The sequence below is a fragment of the Bacillus rossius genome, chromosome 7, assembly GCF_032445375.1.
Source record: "Bacillus rossius redtenbacheri isolate Brsri chromosome 7, Brsri_v3, whole genome shotgun sequence".
In the NCBI taxonomy this organism is placed as follows: domain Eukaryota; kingdom Metazoa; phylum Arthropoda; class Insecta; order Phasmatodea; family Bacillidae; genus Bacillus; species Bacillus rossius.
In genome coordinates this window covers 47,949,974-47,973,022 of record NC_086335.1, presented here as the reverse complement: position 1 = coordinate 47,973,022, position 23,049 = coordinate 47,949,974, and the positions used below count along the sequence as shown (strand labels likewise).

At 34.5% G+C, this 23,049-nt stretch overlaps 1 protein-coding gene across 1 annotated transcript in view; it reads right to left on the bottom strand.

Annotated features, from left to right (window-relative positions):
• LOC134533973 (N-alpha-acetyltransferase 15, NatA auxiliary subunit) overlaps positions 1 to 23,049 on the bottom strand; it is a 133,969-nt gene that overhangs the window by 89,929 nt on the left and 20,991 nt on the right. Inside the window, exons 6-11 of the mRNA XM_063371832.1 lie at positions 22,716 to 22,931; positions 18,557 to 18,736; positions 16,852 to 17,027; positions 10,011 to 10,163; positions 2,859 to 2,987; positions 1,018 to 1,231 (exon numbers count right to left, since the gene is read on the bottom strand). Coding sequence (XP_063227902.1) covers positions 1,018 to 1,231; positions 2,859 to 2,987; positions 10,011 to 10,163; positions 16,852 to 17,027; positions 18,557 to 18,736; positions 22,716 to 22,931 — 1,068 coding nt within the window. The remainder of the gene's footprint in view (positions 1 to 1,017; positions 1,232 to 2,858; positions 2,988 to 10,010; positions 10,164 to 16,851; positions 17,028 to 18,556; positions 18,737 to 22,715; positions 22,932 to 23,049) is intronic.

Below are 23,049 nucleotides of genomic sequence, written 5' to 3'. Positions count from 1 at the left end.
TATATTACGCAGAAATATCTCCCACGCCCAAGTGTTCAACCAATGTTTATATTATGCCATCCCGCTTGTCAACAGCAACTCTGGTGGAAAAAGTTAAAAACTTTAAGGGCAAGTTTGCCTAGGACCTGCCAGAATGCCTTAGTGACACATCACAGCAGACACACATTTAGGACATAACAGTGCCGGGAATTACATTTTTAAAAAGTTAAATAATCTTTAAAACTTATTAACACTGAAATATATCTCCTACATTAATAAAATTATTATTTTGTAACTCAGAAAAGTTGTTAGCACCTTCTTAGGAATGTTATAGCCAAGCCATGTTATGCAACCAACGCAACCCATGATTTTTTTATACTGTTATTTAGTTTTAGATTGTTAAATCTCATTGTGTTATTCAAATGTTTACTTAAATCTACTTCAAATGTATTTAAATATATATTAGAACTATAAATTGTTTTTAATGGGAGTAGTGTCTTGATTAAAATGGTAGTCAGCAAACACACTAACCTGATTGGAAAACAAATTACATTATTTTGATTAACATACACACTTAAGGAAAAAATGAATTTGATTAGCACTCTGCTTTCCAGGAACAATTTGGGGCGTTACTTCGAGGGGCTGGTGTGACAGCTAATTCACAGTAGAATACCAAGTCACATATTTGGGTGGAGTTGAAAAAGACCACAATGAAAAACATGTTGAGACGCTCCACATAATAAGAGCTATGATTTACTGTCCGATAAGAAAAAATAAACATTTACTAATGAAATAATATTTTAGAAGTGTATATTCAAAAATACTGATCAACATCTGAAAGAACTCCAGGCCGCAATTCTCCATGTTGCGTTACAGCGCACATTTAGTCCCAAGTTTCATTACTTAATGAGGAAATGAGACATTAAGTACTGAGTGTAAATATTTTAACTGTGAGGCAGGTTGGTTAAAATGAAATTTGAAAAATCAGGATTCCAGCTGATCACACGCTAACTTTCCAATGAAACATGCAACACTTACCTGTATTCAATTCTTGCTCTGCCGTTTCATCCTTCAGAGGTTTGTCGTGTAACCTCAGATATACTTCAATTGCACACCGAGCTGCTTTGAAATAGAACGGATGAGATCGCAGAATATCTTCTAATCTCAGAAGGCCAACATAGGATCGCAACGTCATCTTCCGCATGCAGTACGTATGAAAATCAAATTGATCTTCTATGATTTCAGAGAAATGCTGGGGAGGAATAAAAGATCAAATTTTAAACATATACTGCTAATACAGTGACCAGGCAAAATATTTATAAAATTTTTGAAGAAATCTACACAGATGCAAAGTTACACAGACCATCCACTATATACTGTCAGCAATGTATTTGGCTTCTTGACTCTACTTTTGCAGGGCAGAGGCTGATCTGTGGCCAAGTATAAATAGAATATACACATATATTTTTTAATAATAATAAAAAAAAGGGGTTTCCAGGATAAGTAACAACATATTGTGCAAAGAATTTATTTTTATATATGTAAGCCATCCTTGTCAAATCTTATAACAGAAATGCAAATGCGCAGTGGAATAGTGAAAGGTGATGATCTGGCACTTTTGGGACCACAGCCACTACAAATTAAATGATTTTAACAGAGTATCAAACATCAATATAGTTTTAACAGGAATACAAAAGAAGAATTAATATACAGTATGATGGTAATTTAAAAAATTCTAAAAAGTTGCTCAATAGTAAGAAAAAATACTCATCACTTGTCTTCAACAAATCATTCATCTACGAAATGTAACCATAAATTTCAAATGTAATCCCCTATTAAACAGGTAACACTAACTGAAATGTAAACCAAATGTAAAAGTAAACACTGAGCAAACTATAAATATAGGCATGGCAGTAATGCAACCTGGCAGCCAAGTTCAACAAACAAAATCCAACAAAAAAAATATCTGAAAGAATTGGCCAAACCATATAATGCCAGATTAAAAACATTTAAATGTAGAAGACTATTCAAAGTTTACCCCCAAATAACATATGTAATATTAAAAACGAAGAGCTCACTATTCTGAAAGACAGTATTAGTGAATTAATAATTTTATTACAAATTATACTGCAAAAGTAATTGAACTTCTGAACATTTTTGTGAAGAAAAAATGAGAACTTTGACACTGCCAACTACACTTTATTATTCAAAATTTGTTATTGCACATCCTATACATGATTCAAATGGTAAAGTGCATTGCTTACATTTAGTAGGGTAGGTTCAATCCACTCCCTTTTAAGTTTATGCCTACTTGTTTCGTTAAATCCACACCACACTACCTCATACACTTTCAGAAGAACCAGCACATGGACACAAATTAGTTTGCACAAGATACATTAGTCAATACAAAAAAAAAACAATACCAACACTTGGGTGAGTGCCCCCATGCTTATTAGAAGTGAAACTTCATAGATAATTGTATAAGAATGTGTGCAAGTATGAAAATATTTGAGTGTGCAAGTATGAGAGTGCACAAATACATGTTTTTTTTAGTGCAAACATGTCATCCAGCACCCCACTCCTGATCATTGCACCTTTTGTCGTCATCTCAGTGTTACACTTTCGTTACACTTCGACATCGTCATCATTTCAACCTACCCTAACTGCTGTACAGAAGTTTTAATTCAAAATTTAAAAAGTTCTGAGATTGTTAAGACTGTCACTATAATTAAACCAATGTGATAACATGTCTGCAGAACGATGTGTATCACTACCATACTAGAACTAGTATTTTAAGCTGCATGAAGGTGAATGGCTCTAGTACATCTGCATATCAAATGCAGAATAGGAAGTTTGGTAAGATGGGCCCACCAACTCACCCTGTCAATTTCGTGGCACTTCTTAAGGGCATCGCCCCACTTCTCTAGCCTCTGGTACGCCATGGCACATTCCGTCTGGAACCACATGCACTGCATTTCGTTGAGGTTCTCCATCGCAGATACTCCTTCCTAAAAAAAACAAACAGAAAGGCTAGCGTCTCACAACTTGCCACTACAGTGAAACCAAATTAATGAAACCCCTTTTAATACAAAAATACTTCTTCAACCACAGGTATAACCACACTGAAATATAATTTTGTTATTTTAGAATCCCTTAAAAAAAAGTGAATTTAATGTGGTATAAAATTGTGTGAGTGTTAACTTTAACTGAAAATGATTTATAAATTATACAACAATTTTATATTTAATATTGTAATAGTTTGATTAATACAAAATTTGTAATTTTAAAGTGACAATATTATGGTTCCTTCAGGTATATAATTACACCTTAAATAAAATATTTACAGCCAGATATCTTTACAGGCATGTAGTTGCATAAAGAATTTCAATGGAAATATTGCTACATTTAATAAACTCTTGTGGCAAGATAAAAGTGCTGGAAAAAAAATTAACTAGCTTAACAATTAACGTCAACAACTGCACTGAGAATGCCATTATTTTTACAGAAAAACCTTAATAGCAATACATAGAGCATTTTGGTCCCAAGTTCCATTTTTAAAAGTTTGGTGTGAGACATTCTAACAACTAATATTTTTTTTTTGTTATAGTCTAAATATTAGGGTTGCAAGTCTTATCCAAGGGCGCAACTTAAGGCGATTGGTGCACGGTAAAAAACGGTCACAGGCCCGAAAACAATGAATTTTGTATCATATGACCACTAAAGAGTCTAGATGCCTATGTGGGTGACCGTTACTATGTAGGAAGGTCAGGAGCTTAGTTCCAGCTCGTCAGTGGCGAGATGGTCTTCATACGGGAAGGGTGTCGCTGGTGGTCGCTCTGCGGCCTGCCATCTAGCGGGAACTAACAAAACCTCGAAGATTGTATCTCGCTCTCCCTCTAACACACAGCCGATAAGGTTCTATCGTGCCCGGAGGAGGGAAAGGTTTATCAGGTTTCTCTTTCACTCATCCTTCGCCATGGGGAGGCGGAATGGATTATTTTTTGTCCGCAACTGCGCAGACGTCATGTGGCCACTCCCGCACTCTTCTCACTCAACTCGCTCATTCTCTCACACTATTTCAATAAATCTTTTCAAATCCTCAACATCAATACTTTAAACCATTGCGCTTCCTACGGATTAATTATATTTCATGCAAGTGCCCGAATTAGCTGCAAAAAAATAAAACGCGTAGTCAATTTTTTTCTTCAAAAACCTTCCCAAACACTGTGTGTTAAAAAACATTCTGAAAGCCCATTTTTCTAGATAAATGGAAATTCTAAATCACCTACGCCACACGGAAACATTGTGCTTTAATATTATGTAAAGAAAACACCTCTTAGTTTTATAGTTATGTAAAGGTGATGTGATATGTTTTAGATGTCGCACCATCTTATCATCCATGTAGAAGAGTTACCCGAAAAGCTAACAAGACTATTGCCATGGAAATGGAAATATGGTTAAGGAAATATTTTTCAAATGTTTGTAAACAGTAAACAACATATAAAAAATCTTATAACTGTAAAATTAAAATACAAACAACCCTATAGCAAATTTAATTTCAATATGAAAAAGTCAACAATAATGTTTACAAGAAACAAAATTGCAATAGCAATACAAAAATATCGCAATTTTGTTACATTGCTAATATATATATTATTTTTAATAAAGGCAATAAAAATGACATACTCAATATTTGGAATACAATAAATACCTTAAGCCCTACATAATTGCTGCGATATTCACAAATGATTTTCTTAAATATAGTAATTAAAAAACATCGTAAATAAATTATGAACATACATATTATGGTGAAGGAAAGTGGACACTATCACACTGAAAAATCTTAAGAGGGTAGTTTTCCTCATCTTATTTCTTTCTTTGCATTTTTGGTCTTGTTCGTTAAAATATTTCATGTTCAAATACTTGATACGCATTTACGTTCTTGTCCTGACAAAACAGTATATAACTTCTTCTGGATATTTATTTTCAGTAGTTCCGCAAATAATTTTAGTCAGTGATTCAAAAATCCGCTCTTTTTTGCACAAATTGTTGCCATGAATATTATCAAAACACATTTCAGCGATCTTTATTAATTCAAAAAATTCATTAGTGGGACATTTTAAGTTACCCTTTGATTGTACATGTATCCAGCTATCGTCCTCCGAATTGAAATCCGTAGTGCCAAGGTCAGGATATTTATTTCTGAAACGGTGAGCTATATAGCCAGAAACATATTTCAGCCCTTCAAGAGAAATTTCGTCACTTGAAAGGGGCCTGGCCTCTAAATCTAAGTCTATTTCCTCCATGTCAGCAAGATCTATTTCATTTAAAGGTGATTTCTCTTGAAATGTCTTTGTAAAATACATTTCCTTGCACAAAAGTAGTTCTGTAATTTCATTCTGATAAGCACTGTCCTGTTCCATTTCATTTGATGAAAAATCACTTACCAAACACATTTCATCTGTCTTCTCATCCGTGTTTTTCCGTTCAGCAAAAACTGCTGCAGAATGTTTTCACAATATGTAGTTTATAATTCTGTATTTAAAGTAAATGGGCGACAGATGCGTATTTTATTACATGCTTTATATTAGCTTCACCTGTATGTTTGTTTGTCTGTCCGTCTGTAACTCTTTCGACTAAGAGTGAGTGGCTCATCACTGTAAAATGTCCCACCAATTTCATTACGTTCGTTAGCCGAGCGGTCTAAGGCGCGCGACTTCTGAGACGTCAGCTTTCGGATTCAGCGATCGTGGGTTCTACTCCCGGCCACGCCGGAAAAAAAAAAATGTTTTTTTTTTCTGGTAAATTCTAAGATTATATCCATACATCTAACTGTAAATGATTCGGAGAGACTTTACCATTTCTTTGTGACGTTGCAACTCCAAATAGTTATCTCAGATGGTAATAGGTAGTGTCGGTTACTCATTTCCCTATGATAATTATACATAAATATAGTTTAAAAAACTAAAAAAACATGCTTTTAAAGAATATCAAACTAAAAAGTTAAAAATAAATATAGTTTAAAAAACTAAAGAAACATGCTTTTAAAGATTATCAAACTAAAAAGTTAAAAATAATTTTAAAATTTAATTTATGACAATAGTATATAAGCAATACTAGTATAAATGAGAAAAAAGCATGGGGCGCTTAATATACAAAAATTATGGCACAAAGCGCCTCAAGCTTTTTTCTCATTTATACTAGTATTGCTTATATACTATTGTCATAAATTAAATTTTAAAATTATTTTTAACTTTTTAGTTTGATAATCTTTAAAAGCATGTTTCTTTAGTTTTTTAAACTATATTTATTGATGTTCCATACCTCTAATATACGGACAGAGAAAAACCACTCTAACACATCTTGGTTCAGTTTAACTGTTAACAAATATTTAGGTTAACAGGTCCTATACATATTTCCGAATGTTTTACTGACTGAGTTATACTGGACATTAATTAAATTGATCGCTGATATTTATACTTTTAAACGAAATTTTGAATTTATCATTTTATGTAAACTCTAATGCGTTAAAAAGTGTAACGCAACACTACACACAGGTGGTGATGTCTAGTACACTGCCCTATGCACATTAGTTAACAAAAAAATAAAATGAAATATTAATTACTGAAAAATAATACCTTGATGTCATGATACAAGTAACACATGCTTATCTGATATTTACCTCAATTAGAATACGAAATAGGAAGATAAAATAATTAACTGATTTTAAGACTGATTTATTACTTACACAGTACAGTGCATTTTGAAGACAAATGGGTCTTAAGAAGCGAAAATCGTACTTGATTAAAGGATGGTATGGTGTTCGGTATATTAAGGTTTCCCTCAAAGTAACGGTTTCAGAATGCTTTTAAGATATTAGTTATATCCCAACATAAGTTTAAAACATTTCTCTTAAGAGTGTGCTTCGTAGCATTAAAAAATGTGCCTTAATTATTTTGCAAATTTATCATTGTTATGGTGACGATGTCAGGGGTTTTCGTAATTTTTTTTAGAAATATAGTACAGTATTAGCAACTACGTTAAGAACTGTTATTTTATTCACACAGAGAAAAGAAATACAAAATGCTAAAATTTGGCGTTTGTCTTTTTATATACTATATAGGTTTGTTATTATATGTGTGTTATAACATGTATAAAAATGTTAAATATATTCAACAATATTTGGTAATTATATATATTAAAAAACTTTTATGTACGCGACTTGAAACTACGTGAAAGGTTTTCAGTCTATAAAGGCCTATTCTATGATTTTTTTAAAATTATTAATTCTTATGCAAACAATTAATAAAATTGGAAGTTTCTTACATTGTCAGTATATGCATAGCATTACAGTTATGTATTCCAAACAATTCTATACCAGTGTTTACCTAAGGTTTGCATGTTACGTTGGTTCTTCTACTAATACACGTATATTACAAGAGGTTTGTAATAGATTAAATGAGGTAAGTAAGAATTCGTTTTTATAAACGTTGTGTATGAAATTATAAATTTTGAGATGTATAATAACAAAAAGAAGTGCGTTCCGAAGACATGTCGGTAGTGTTACCCACTGAAACATTATTCCCACTTCAACTCTCTGTAAAAATAAAAGTATGGGGTTGAATGCGTCAAAAGGGGTATATAAATAAAATTTGAGGCTTCTTCCTTATTTCATACGCTAGTGTCCCCCACTTACAATTGCAAACAAAAATTTTTCCTCAATGTTGTAATTTACTCTGCGTAATCACAAAAATTTTTGGCAGTAAATAAGTATTTAATTTTTAAAAATGAAAGCATTCATGTTTCGAAAAAAATATTAAAGCGATGTGGGGAAAAATGTTTATAGATACTCCAGTAAAATTTTCAGTTTGATTGTTTTGATAGTTTCGGAGCTGTTGCGAGTTTAGTTTGGAGGATTCTTCGGCCGCGCGAGGCGAGTTTGGCTCTTTTTCATTTTCTTCCAGCGTAGGAAGCCGATACCCAGCTTCACCTCGCATCCTCTGCTGGTCTTCCCTTGTCCTCTCCAGATGTATTACTGTATATTAGCTCCATGAGCGCGACCTTGACAGACCCTTCGTTTCTTCGGTCTCCTCTCTCGTCATCCCTCTACACCCCATTCTTCCCCCTCCCCACCCGCAGGCTGCGGCCCGCCGGCCGGAGCTCCGCCGGACTACCTGGTTGCGACAAGCGCCGCCCTCAGCGCCACGTCGCGGGGACATTCTTCCCGGCGGCGAGAGTTTTACACGCAGCACTAGAACTGTCACTCCAGAGGGCATGTTTTGAGTCGGATGGTATCAAAAACAAAAGGATATGAAAATATATACATTGCTCAATAGTGTTCTGCCAATTATGTTTTCATTTTCATTTAAATTTATTCTTTAAATCGCTCCTGAAGTAGTCCAGCAGTGATCAATGGAAATTGTCAATATTAAACTGTAATTTTGACAATGAAATTTTTTTCTTCTTACTTTTATATGTGCAGAAACCTATTCGTACACTCGTTTCTTGAACTATACTTAAGTTTAACATAATTATGTGTTTTCTAAATAATTCTGGCTTGGAATAAAAATAAATGCATTTAAAATGACATAACTCAGTAAAAAAAAGTTTATTAAAAATATCCTAGGTATATTATGTCTTAAAAAGAAGCATCAAAAATAAATATGTACAGTTAAATTAGTTTTGTCGTAATATTTTCCATGCACCAATCGCCTTAATCAGGTAAATATGGTTAAGTATATTAACTTAAATATAAGGCAATAAAGTAGCTTGGCTTCTGGATTGTAGCCGTGTCCTTGGCAAATAATTCACCAACGTTTCGGTTGACACTTTGGTCGCCATCATCTGGGAGCAGTTACTTGCTCCCTGATGATGGCGACTGCAATGTTGACCGAAACATTGGTGAATTATTTGCCAAGGACACAGCTACAACCCAGAAGCCAAGCTACTTCAGACAATGGCCGTGAAAGCCTGCGAACATTATAAGGCAATGATTTTTACCAAAACTGTTGAAAATAAAAGTGGGAGTTTCATTATAATCGCAAACTAGTATCTTTCCATTGGGAACAGCTTAGTTCTCTGCCTATAAACTGCATCACTTATGCTCCTTTAGTCCAGGGCTTCTTGATCCTCTGCACAGGTGTGACAGATGAGAGATGATAAGATTTGGAATGTTGGATGAGGGGGAGGGTGTAAATGGAGTTTGTCCTACGGTTACTTCCACTTCCTTCTGCTTCTGCTAGCAAAGACTCACTCCCCCTTCTCTTTTCCTCCCAGGTGACCCCACTTTCGAACTACAGCCATAAAACACAATTATTTTCTTCTAATTGCATCTTGTTATTTCAACAGAGACAGTGTAAATCACTCTACTTATGAAAGTGGCACCAGAAAAGGTTTAGTAAAATTTACTGATTTAAATCATTTTCAAAGTGTTACACACTTCATTGCAATTTACACTACATAAAATCTTCTTCATAAAATCATAATCAAAAAGTATGGGGTCACATTATATACAGAGTCACATAATTTTCAGGTAAATATGGTAGTTTAAGGTTTTTTAAATTTTAAGTTATTTAACAAAAATACATGGAGGCACAGTGGTTGAGTGGTCTGCCACTCACCTCCCTTCAAGGTGATTCGGTTTGATTCCTGACAGGGTCGAACCCGGATTTTTTGCAAGTGGAAAACATGGCAGACATTACTGGGGACAGTGGGTTTCCTCGGAGTACTCCCATTAGCCCCACCAATTCATTCAGTCGCTGCTTCCTACACCATCTCCTCTCAACTCACGCATTCTTCAGGCTGGCCGGAATGACCGATCTGTCCCTCAGGTAGGGCAGCCAGCTACTACAAGTGTCAGTCCCATTATACACATGTAGAACCATGCCTCAGGTGGGAAACTACATGTCGATTTTCATTTTCAACGAAAGCACACCATGCAAGTTGTTTAGAATTTTGTAAACAAAACAACACTGCTTTAAAGAACAAATACGTTCCCTTTTTCAGGTCTCCAATTATGGTAAATTACTTACCCGTGTGAACTTAGAGCAAGTTTCCTCTGCCTCTCTAACCAAGTTGGCCCTCAGCATGTACTTGGCACACTTTGAATTAATGTATCTGTCAGCAGTGTCAAGGCCTTGTGCTTCGTCTAGCCAGCGGTATGCCTCAAACACATCACCAGCATGCTACAAACAATCAATTTACAAGCACATATAACCTCCCACCACAACAGGAAAAAAAAATCCTGCTAAAATATTACAAGCTACACAGAGAGAGCATTTGAAATAAAATGTATTTCGATTGTAGAACATTTTTGGTAACCTGAGCACTGACAGATGAAAAATATTTTCGTGCCTATGCCATAACTCCCATTAGTTTTAAGTTTAACAAAACTTGGAAAACACTCAATCAACAGCAAACTGGGGAAATAAAAAATTTATACTGCATACTGCATGTACAGACTTGTTTTACCAGAGAGAATTAATGCTTATCAGCCATATTTGATAGGTACCTTAACAACTTGTATATTAGAATCAGGGTTCATACACAAATTGAAAAAAAATTTTCAAGGACAATTCCAGGACATTTCACAGATTTTCAAACATAACAATTGTTATTTGATACTATGTTGTAATCGATAAAATGGCAAGCACTTAATTCAAACATAAACACTAAAAATAATAAAAATGCTGTTTTTCAATATTTTTCCAGGATTCTAAACTACAACAAAACAATTATAACTTTTTTTAGCAGTTTTTAGACAGTTTTTCAATCTCTTCACTTAACTTTGCGACTTCGGCTGCCGATTCACATGATTTTTTCCTGTATGCGTTGGACTTTGAAAGAAGAGTGAAATCATTTCTTTTCTCAGCAAGTAATGCCATTGAATCAGCTTCTTTATTCATTGAAGCAATTGATTTCTCAATCTGCAACTTCTTCTTCTTCTTCTTCAGTTGTTGGACAGTTTCTTACATGTGTGACCTCTTTCTACTACTTTCCTCTCTAGATGTTTGTTTTTTCTGTTCATCCAAGAAGTGCTGATAGCGCATTCTTGATGATCTAGCATTTACCAACAGTTCTTTACTGAAAATAACATCACTTATTTTATATTTAAATTCATCATACACAATCCTCATTGTTACTAGAGTTTTTCTGTTAAATTTTCCACAAGCATTTCTCTGTTGACAGAGAAACCACGTTCTACAGATGCTTGGCCATCAGACAGTCAAAATAAGTTTAAATACTTTCCACAAATCTGCATACTGTTTGTTGTCCAGGAAATATTTACAAAAAAAGAATCTTACCATTGAGTATTTCTATCAAAGTTTGTAAACTGTGAAGGATCTGGTGACACTTCTGTGAGGAACAACTTGAACTGTAGTAAAGTTGCATCACACACACCTGTACTGATCAGTTTTCTATTTTCAATCTGCTGAAGCAACTTTTTAAATGTTTCAGTGGTTTCAGTTTCATTGCATAGTAAAGTTCTAGGGTCAAGACACCTGGAAAACCTCACTACAGGATATTTCAATGCATTTTTATCTTGAATTCTTTTAACCAATACTTTCAATAACTGTAGACATTCAGATTTGAACACTAAAACATCCTTGTCTGTGACTTTCTTTTGTGTAACACACATAATCAGTTGTTTTCTTGTTGCAAAACCAGTTTCGATACTCTTCGTAAACACTGTGTTATCCTTGCTATTAGGATCAAATGCACACAAATCTACATCATTGTTTGCCTTATCCAAAATTTCCTTCTTTATGAATAATGACATTAGTCCATACAACAATTCTATTGTGTCAGAAGCGTGGAAAGGAATCATGGGGGAATCAGTCTGGTAGCACTTGAGGCATGGTTGTATCTGACTTCCAATAAAGGAAAAGAAAGACAATTTGGTAACCATCAGTGGATCTTTAGTAGCCTTCTGAACAGTCTGAAAAGACTTGGTACACAGAGCAGATTTTGGTTTACCTTTGTAAGAATCGACAAATGCTGTAACTTGTGGCCAAATACCAATAGCCCATTCTGATACAACATCCTCCACCCAAAGGAAAATATCAACTTGAAAGCTTTGCAGCTGTAAATAAATTTTTATGATTTGTGACAAGAAGGAAACTGTGATTTTTTTGCTAAGAGTATTACTGACAAATTAATATAAAAGTTAGAATTATGTACAGATCTGACTAAAAGTAAATAATAATTTCCTCATTTTAATAGCTTTGAAAATGTTTTTACTAGTATCTTTGTATTAATATATAATGTTCATATTAAGTTTGATCATTAACTTTGGGAATCCACAAAATAAATCACATTGGTGAAAACACCGAAATGAAAAAAAAAAACAGCTTTAAAGTGCAAGTTAGTGTATTACGCCTTTTTAGTTTATAGATGAACGTCTACTTCACGACATGTTATCTACGAATTTATGTTTGTTTACAATAAATGCTGCACGGACTGAGAATTTACTTCAGTTAAAGGAAACTTAAGTTATTTAATCAAGTGTTTCACTGTAACACAGAGTGTGCAAAAATAAAATTTCAAGGATACCGATAAAATTTCCAGGACAATTTACAATTATTTGCGCATTCCAGGACATTTCCAGTACTGGAAACAGTTTTTTGAAATTCCAGGTTTTCCAGGACGTGTATGAACCCTGTAGAATTTGTGATGGATCGAATCCAAATTTTCTCGAATCCAAATCTCTGTGTGTGCCTTGAATCCGAATATACATCTCAAAGGTCAAAAACGAATTAATGTACGAGAAATAAGAAATGTTAACTAACATAAAATGCTCCTTCATAGCACTTGTTGGTTGGTGAGGTTGTAATCTACATTTTAAATTGGTAATTCCTAATGATTTTACAGTATTTTAAATGTAGTTAACCAATTTCACAATATCATTGTATTATATTTATACACCTAACTTAACCGTATTAAAAAACGATAAACTATTTGAAGTATCACAATGCCCTCTTACAGCATGATTTGAAAACATGCCTGAAAATTAAGAAAAAACCCTTTTTAATTTTCCTTTTTAATTAAGAAAAAACCCTTTTTAATTTTCCCCCTCCAAAAACAACACTTTTCTTCAGGATAAAAGTTGGTTTTAATTTTGTAAAAAACAGTTTTGGGTTCCAGAAACTATCACAGTTAAATCATTAAGACATCATGTGGTAAGTACATACTAAATAAAACAGGACACAACTTTTTATCATTTGACATAAAAAGAAGTGTAAACAACTGAGAAGATAGGTTGATACCGTATAATTTTTTATATTTGTATGGACGTTTACTGAATAAACAGATTAATTTTTTTTCCGCTTGAAAAACAAATTTTTACGTCATGTTAAGTAATTAAAGGAAAAGTTATGTCTATGTGTAACCAAGTATAAATTTAAAATAAATAGCAGCTTCTCCGGTACACAAAGCCATCAAGCTTTTTTACTACAAGATGTATACCTTTGGATCATATAGCACAAAGAGTAATAAATCACATTGGTAATGTTCATGAATAAAATTGATAGGCGTTGTAGTACAAAAAAACACTACATTGGATATATATTGAAATACTTTGTTACTGAAATTTGTTTCTTGTGTTAAAGATCTACGACCTTCCACATAACTAGAGCCAAGATTTTACGGTAGGGCTGGGCCGATCACAAAATTTGCAGATCATTCCGATACCGATCATTTGCGCCGATCATTGCCGATCACTGATCAAATTAAGAATTATATACCATAGCTTATTTGATGTTAATAATAAAAATCTAAAAAAAAAATTTTAATGAATAAGTTACCTTATGATAACTTACCATTTATTTAACACTTCTGACAGAAGACAATTTGTTCATTGGTTTTTAAAAATGAACAATAATATAATGTAAGCTAAGTATTTCCTATTTCTTCTATTTCTAGACCTTCCCACCCGTAAAAAAACGGTGTGGCATGTTTTAAAAATACCCATATACAAATTAATACAGTAGAACCCTTATCGTACACTTTTCAACGGAGGGCACAAAAATGGTGTATGATGCGGGAAAGTGTATGAAAAGGGAATGGCGATAATAATTTTTTTTTTCAATCTAGCATACCAGCACAATCAGATTAAACATAAATACATGTGTGTAATTTAATTAATTGCATTATATTAGTGAAAGGTATGAATTAATCATTTCATTATATATACATACAATAAAACAACCAGAAATGTAAAATACAGTACATAATCAAGTAAAACTGAAATGAGAAACAGTGGCCTACAAATTGTTATAAAGTCCTTTCTTGGAGGGGGATGGTGGAGGGAGGGGGGGGAGAGAGAGAGAGAGAGAGAGAGAGAAAAAGTCAACAAGCCTAAATTAGAAATATAGAAAAAATATAGGCTATTTATTGGAAAAAAATATCAGAAATGTTTGTTTGTTTTTACAAACAACTTTATGCAACAGAACAATTTTCAATAAAATTTAACTTTAGAAACAGAATACAAAACAATCGATCGTAAGGAAAGGAAACAATAACAAACAGGTATATTAGTTCAAAGATTAATGAATGCACAAAACATGAGATCCATGCCTTGGTAAAGAGCCTGCACCGTTTTCATAATCATTGCTAGTTTGCGCCACTAGTCTCGCTTCGGTGCTGGCCATAGATGCTACTAGTGAAGTGCACACTCTTCCTGATGCTATCCATATCTGTGGCGCAGTAAAGTTATTTTCTTGCGTTTGTAAAGGTAAACAATGGACATTTTTCAAAATAAAATCATTTATAAAAAAAAAAACATTTGTGAATTTTGGGACTTTTCCGCTTCATTAAACCGTATGAAACGGGAAATTAAATATTTTATTAGTGTGTGTTCCGGGAAAATAAATCATTGAAAATATATTACTTTTGGCGGGACATAAATTAATCGGAGTATGACACGGCAAAATGTATGAAACAGGAACGTATCATCGAGGTTCTACTGTACTGTAAATTCGTGTTTTTGTTGATACGTGATTGTAGGCCTACCTTATTTAGTTATTTTGTAAGTAAATTTGAAATGTACAACTTTGCATTTTTAATCTTAATTCAGTATTTATTAATTTTGATTTAGTATGTAATGATCGGCGTTTGGTGATCGGTATATAATTTGCAGATCGGTATCGATGCCGATGTGTTAAAATCGGCCCCTGGTTGCAATATCTGGAAAAGAATATTGAACACAGTTATTTGCTTTATCTGTGGTTTCATCTGCCATAATTACGACGTTATGGTCTGCCACTTTTCTCTGATCTCTGCCTCTTTCTTTTCCCTTAAAAGAGGAATACATATATTTTTTTCTTACCCAGTCAGCACTAGGTATATCACCAGCACCACTGACATGTTTTGCTAGCCATTCCCTAAGTTTGCAGTTGTCCAATTTCTCAACAGGAATTCCAGCCGCAATAAATGTTTCAACTGTTTCCAGTACAAATTCATCTTTTTGTTCCTTGGCTCGTTTTAACACTGGCCCTAACTCATCAATTGAAAGCTGCCGTTTTGAAGTTTGTTGCCTTTGCTTCCCATTTTTGTGTCTCTCTGACTGAATGTGTTTGTTTAATGTATATTTCCTTTCAAACTCTAAACGACAGTCGCAAAATTTACACATCAATATTTTACTACCACTCACATATACCCTTCTTTTGAAAATTCTGCTGCATGTGCAGCCACTGTTGGTTTATTTTTAGGCATTTTTTGGTTTGTTACACAATGTTTCTAATCTTTTCCAAGACAGCAACGCAGAAAAAAAATCCACAGAAACTTACCGAACGTAAAAAGTTTTAAAATGTAATGAAAATATAACTCAATTTATGTTGCAGCACGGTAAATACGTCACGGACGCTGTAAAATGCATTTTTTTTAATGTTTACAAAAATAATGTTGTTTGATGCAATCATGCCAATACACGAAACATTAACATTCTTTTTTCTTAACACATGCGATGTGTGCTGCACTTCATCAAGATTTTTAAGTTTCTGGTGATGCGGTACACTTATTTAGTCAAAAAACGATAAATTTTTTCCCGGCTTTTAAATTACGTTATAAAACACGCACGCGGAAAATAATTACGCTCAACACAAGTGTGTTTGCGTCGTGTTGGCAAACGGTGTCTATTTACAATCTTCGCATAATGGCGGCACTGTTTTTCTAACGTGTTTGTATATAACAAAAAACTAAAAAAAATTATTATCTGTGTAAAAGCTACCTATGTCTTCTGTTAGATTTATATATTGCAAAAGTGTGTTTGAAATGCTTACAAAGATAGTTGTTCTAAGAAACGACATAAACAAGAATTTGTCATCTAACTGGCGATGATATTGTTATGTATTTTGTGTTCATATGGTACATAATCTATTTTTCGCATTTTGGTGGTGTTAACACTCAATATAGTTTTAGTTCGCGTGCACGAAAAAATTGTGGCTCTACACATAACATTTTCAGAAATTGCATCAATCAACACTCAGAAACAGCTGTGTTTCATGCCAAACTTAGTATTTCCCCAAAAACTTTTGGAAAATTACAGGAAAAATCTTTAATAGAATAAGTACAAAGATAAACAAATAAACCTAGTAAACTTAAGAGTTGCCAGTGTTGAATTACTGAATTTACATTTACTACAATATTTTCCTTTGAATCTTTTTTCCTCAAATCTTTCAAATGCTGGAGATTCTGTGGGATTCGAGGATTTGACTGGCTCTTCCCTAATTAGAATGCTTTAATGTGATTAAAATCGTAAGTACATTTGGCTGAATGAAACTTTAACTTACAAAGTGTATGAATACTTATTTTATTTATCACACTAGCTTTCACACATCTAGCAAGATAAGTTTTACCAAAATTGTTGCAACTTACCTTGTATATTCTTCCTTTGGTAACAAATAACTCAATAAGAGTAGGTGTGTGATCAAGGGCCGCATCAATAAAGGAGAGAGCTTGATCAGTCTGGCCCAAAAAATCATAATGTTGGGCCAAATAATAATAGGCCCACAATAAGGCAGAGGGTGGTTCTTTTGGCACATTTTCTGCTTCTATAAAACAATACAAAATGTTCACGTATGTTCAAATTCCAAATATATTATGAAAACACATAAATTAATATGACATTTGAGACAAGCCACAATATCAACGAATCAACTGAAGACACATCCAGCTGAACTATTTACATGACATACAAAACTTTAAAAAAAAAACTTTGAAAAAATAAAGAATAAATACACATAAATTTAAAAAAAAAAAAATTAAAAATATTGGTTGCTACAAGCCTGGAATTTCAGTATTCCCAGACTTTTCAGAACTAAACCAACAATTTTTTCTCAATTCCAGAAAAGTAAAGTTGCACTGTGTCAATCTATGTTGAAGCCCATTTTAGGATAGAAGAGGAGATGTAACTACAGAATTTTATATTTTCCTGACTTTCCCCAATATTCCCTTATCACATCATTAATTTCCACGACTTTTCCCGGTTTCCTCAGTTTTCTGTACCTGTAGCAAACCTGAAATAAAAAGTGAGAATAGTATGTCTCGAATCTTTACTCACAAAGTCTCAAATATTTAACAACTGAATATTAATCATTAAGTATTCAAAATATTCAATTTATAATATCTCAAGTTGGAAATGAAAAATAAATAAGATGAAAATACATTAACTAAAAAATTATTAGGTTGTGTTCAAGCACTAAATAATGTGGAGATTATGCAACTATGTATTGTATTCCATTTACTTTGTTTCTTTAACTATGTTAAATTAAACAAAATTATTTAGTACTTAATACTGTTCACATTTATCACAAGTTACGGAAATATAAAGTCACAAAAAAATTTTAACATAAAAAACGCAGCATCTGATTTTCTGTGGTGTAAGAATAAATTATTTTTAGAATGTTTAACATTTCCAGGCTACTTTATGATATATAACTAGATAAGATTTTAAGGTCTTATTTTTGGTCAAAATTTGTTTTTAAAACAGAAAATTTTGGTGTTATTGTTTTTAATTTTATAAAAGCTGTTTCGTAATTCTTACTCCACCATAATATTGGTAAAATCAATATGCTGCATTTTTACGATGAAATAATTTGTGATAAATTGGTCTGAAAAAGATACAATCATAACAGTAATAATAAATTAGTGAGCAATATTGTTTAAAAGTGATTCATAAGAGATGCACAATAAAAAAATTAAATTAATTTTTTGATCCATGCTCTTTGGTACAATTTTTTGCTGGAATTAATGACATTCCTTGAATTTCAAAAATTAAAAGATTATTTTTTTATGATTTGAAATAAGTTTTGGTTAAATACTTCTAATTCCATAATTAACTTTCATTTTGGTGCTGCATGGTGCATTAACTTGCATTTTGGTGTTATGCTGTGCTTTTCGGTGTTATTTCGGTTTTATCGCATTCCACCATATAATCTTGCCCCTATATATAACACAGCTAGAAGCACAAATTATTAAACATAACAGTTACTGAATAAAAGTAGACATTTTTACAGTGGACAAAAAAAAAATCCCTGAATTTTATAAAACTCAGTTAAAAAACATGATATACTGAGCTTACCTTCTTCACTAAATCTGCCAACTTTTTTGAGGCCCTCGACATACTGGAGCAGCAGTCTCTGTATGATTTCAACTTTCTCTGGGTCTTTATAGAGAGACCGTAGATCTACAAACAGAGGTGGTACCCCTTTATGCAGACCTTGTCGAAGATACTTGTCCACAAGTTTCCTAAACACTTCCCCTGAAAAAAAATAATAATTACACATAAATATCAATATTATAGTGACTTTTTTTGTTGTAATTTTTGAAGCTACATATTATTCTTAACATATTTGCTACAGTGACACACTGTTAAGACTTTTTAAAGAACTGTCTACAAAAAAAATGTAAAGCTGGGAAAAGAATAATATTCTCTCTATGGTAAATATAAAGACTAATGGTCACATTTTCTCATGAAAACCAGGGCCTAAGACAATATAAGAACCAAAAGTTTAAATTTCTTATTGAAAAATTAATTTTAACTTGGATAACAAAGTCACTACAAAAAAGTACAAAAAATTTTATTTTGCAATTGCAACTTGTTGGAATTAACTTTTATAATAATTTAAAGCTCTTCTTTAATGGAAATGATGTAAATTCAATCCCACTCTTAAGCAAAATTCATAATACCAGCAAAGAAACGTGAATGGGACAGAAAGACCACGAATGGCTAGCAATCACAACAAAACACAAGCTGAAAGTTGTACACAAAAATAAATTTATATTAAAAATATTAAGAATAATATTCTTCAATTTTGGTTAGACAGGGGCCTCATATACAGCGAAACTCTGTTAAAAAGTTTTTCAAGGGACTGTCTAAAAAAAATCTTATGCAGGAAAACTTCTTAGATGGAAAAATTACAAATGTCATACTATGAAGTTTGTTAATAGTATACATAAATAAATTGACAAATGGTAACATTTTCTTTAGGACCTAAACATATAAAACCAAATATTCTAATGTCTTATTTAAAAAATAATTCTTATTTGTAAAATATTGTTACGAACGTGACATTGGCCGGGACACGTGCAGGTGCAGAGCTGGCTGGCGACTGCCGCAATATGATATGTGCCGCGCGCGCCTGGACGATAACAAGGATTGTTGCTTTCCCCCCTCCTTCCCAACACTCCCCGCGCGGCGCCCTGCCTTTGACACGTAACTGACACCGGACAGCTGGGAGTTACGCGAACCCCCGACACGTGTTTTCGAGAGATTTCTGCCGTCGGGACGGCTCGCGAGGACGCGGCTGGCCCCGGCCGCTCTCGTGAGTTCTGGAATTGCGTCGGGGCATATATACCGTATTTACCCATGTACCACCCGCACATTTTTTCTGAAAAACAACATTCAAAAGTCGGGGTGCGGGTCATACACGAAATTTGAGGTTTTGGACAACAATGAAGACTGAAAAAATTGGATTTATAGTACATTACCGAATGCTGGACGCATTTATTACAATGAAAATACAGCGAAACCCCTTATTTACGTTACCGTTATTTACTTTTTCCCGATATTTGCACCATTTTATTTCGGTCCCGTTTTAACCTCATATGATGCAATGCAATAAATTGCCGTTGTTTACAACGCGCGTATAAACTGCTTCCCGCAATTTATTCTGAGATTAACGCTTTCTAATTTAAATAATCGTAATACGACGTATTCTGATGTGTTTTCAAGACGTTTTTAAAAGTATTAAACTTTATCCGTAACGTGTCGGGAGTCGCTGTAATCCACCTATAAAACGTAAACAGCGCCAGTTGGCATCATTCGGTATAGAGCGCGCGCACGTAGTCGAAGATCGATAGCGATAGCTCGCAAACTTCTTGCTACGCGCGCGCTCTGTTAACAACCCAGTTAACTATAACTGGCAACCCGCGCCATTTTATGCGTATCAATACAACTCACGTTTTTGCTACGGGTTTTTTTACATTGAATAAAATAGTTTTATGGCATCACTCATTTTTAATTATTTGGTACTACGAGCTTTATTTTTATTTGCAGGATGTTGCAACGGACTGAACAGTTGACGATTGTGGTTATTGCATACAAACATTTTAAAATTTATTTCACCAAATTTACGTCTGTTTAGCAAAATTGATCTACTATTTTGACAATGAATATTACTGGTTTTTTTTCTTAATATTTCATGCATTTGTGTTAGTAAAATTCTGTGCTGCAGTTATAAAGAGTTTTCTTTGTTGTTACAATGACAGACCATTTTTCCCTATTTATGCAGGCACATGTAAATAGACATTACAGTGAAAAAATTTTTTTTCCAGAGAGTACGTTGAAAATTTGGGGTGCGGGTCATACATGGGGGCGGGTGGTACATGGGTAAATACGGTGTATGTATGTATGTATGTATGTATGTATGTATGTATGTATGTATGTATGTATGTATGTATGTATGTATGTATGTATGTATGTATGTATGTATGTGTATATATATATATATATATATATATATATATATATATATATATATATATATATATATATACATACACACACACACACACAAACACACATATCTCTCTCTCTCAATCACTCTCTCAATCACTCTCTCTCAATCTCTCTCTCTTACTCTCTCAATCTCTCTTACTCTCTCAATCTCTCTTACTCTCTCAATCTCTCTCTTACTCTCTCAATCTCTCTCTTACTCTCTCAATCTCTCTCATACTCTCTCAATCTCTCTCTTACTCTCTCACTCTCTCTCTTACTCTCTCTCTCACTCTCTTAATCTCTCTCTCTTACTCTCTCACTCTCTCTCTCACTCTCTTAATCTCTCTCTCTTACTCTCTCACTCTCTCTCTCTCTCTCTCTCTGTGTGTGTGGCCGAGTACGTCAGGACAGGGAGTCAGTGGAGTTGAGAGAGAGAGAGAGTTCAGGCGGGAGCCTTCCTGCAGCAGAGCTTCCGGGGCTATAGTGCCACGGGTGCGGCAGAGTGGCGAAGTCCTTGGATGAAGGTTCCAGGGCAGGGAGTGAGTACGTTCAGTGGAGTCTGGAGTTTTCCCGCGGCTGAGTTTCCGGGCAATAGTGTCGCGGGCGCGGCGGAGTCCCGAGCGAAGTTCCGAGCGAGGCGTCGAGCAGATCCTCGGCGAAGGCAAGTGTCGGCGGCGGCGGAGTGCGGCGACGGAGGACCACGAGGGGTGCTGCAGCGAGAAGTGCAGCCCAGCGAGGTGTGCGGTGTGTGAGAAACGAGTGACTGGAGGAAGCAACATTTTTAAGTGCAATTGATTATTTGCCATTTTAGATTATTTGTTAAGCGACATAAGGAGTGGCCATCAATAAAACTGTGTGTGTGATAAAAATCTTTAATTGGGCTATCCTTTACGAACCCGCAGTAAATCGTAACAATATATATGATTGAACAAAAACCTACAAAAAATCAAATTGAAGTAGGTTTTGAAAACCTTTTTTAAAGAGAATACACTTGTTTTTTTTTTTGCCATTGCAGAATATTTGACAAACTGAAAACACACCAGAATGGCAAGGAACAGAAGGACGAGGGTGCCAACAGACACGTAAGCGCAAACATTATGTACATACGTTTAGCGTTTAGTGTTCCGACATACATTTTGTTTTTTTGCATGATAATCCCATTTGAACCATCTACACGGATGGCACGACAGTGATTGTAAACAAAAATACACGTAAATTGTAAAAGTAAACGGTTCAACATTCTAAACTTCACAGATGTGATAAATGTTGGAATGTTACGACTTAAAAAAAAAAAAAGATATTATAAGAAGGAACATTACAACAGGGTTCTAATATATAATGCATATTAATTTTTCTTTAGTATTATCATTAGAGTCCTGGAAATTTCGCGAATTCCTCTGGCCTCAGGATAGAATTCAAAATTATAGGTATGCTCGACGCATGTTTACTTTCCCATTGGTTGATTTCTTAGCGAGAACATTTTTATCCTTGTTATTTGGCTCTACCTGATTCGCTTACTTATCTCCTAGCTGGACATCGTTGGCTCACGGTCGTAGAGGGGCGTGTCCAGATAACTGCGGTCCAATCATGAACACAGTGATACAGTGTGAAGGTTTGCATTCTAGCTTGCGACTAAATGAATCCGCTAAATTTCCGTGGCTCTAATTATCATTAATAACTACAGTGATCATGCAGAACTTAATCCAGCATGGCTCCGGTCCCAATGCAGACTACAACTTGCCCGTGGCGTAGTTGAGGTGCAGCCTCCTGGGGGCGAGGGCCCGGGGGAACAGCTCCTGGTAGCGCTGGAACAGCTCCAGCCTCTGCTCCACCGCCGTCAGCTGCTGCGCCTCCAGCAGCTTCCGGTAGTACAGGACGTTCTCCGGGTTCCGCAGCAGCAGCTCCCGGTACACCCGCTCCGCGTCCGCGAACATCCTCATCGCCAGGTACAGGGTGCCTGGCCCGCGCAAAAATAATCCCCACCCCCCGTCGCACCTTCCCAGCCACAGCCGGAGAGATGGCGTTCAAATGATGGAATGCTAGGTCCCCGAAATCCACAACAGTGGTCAGTGGCG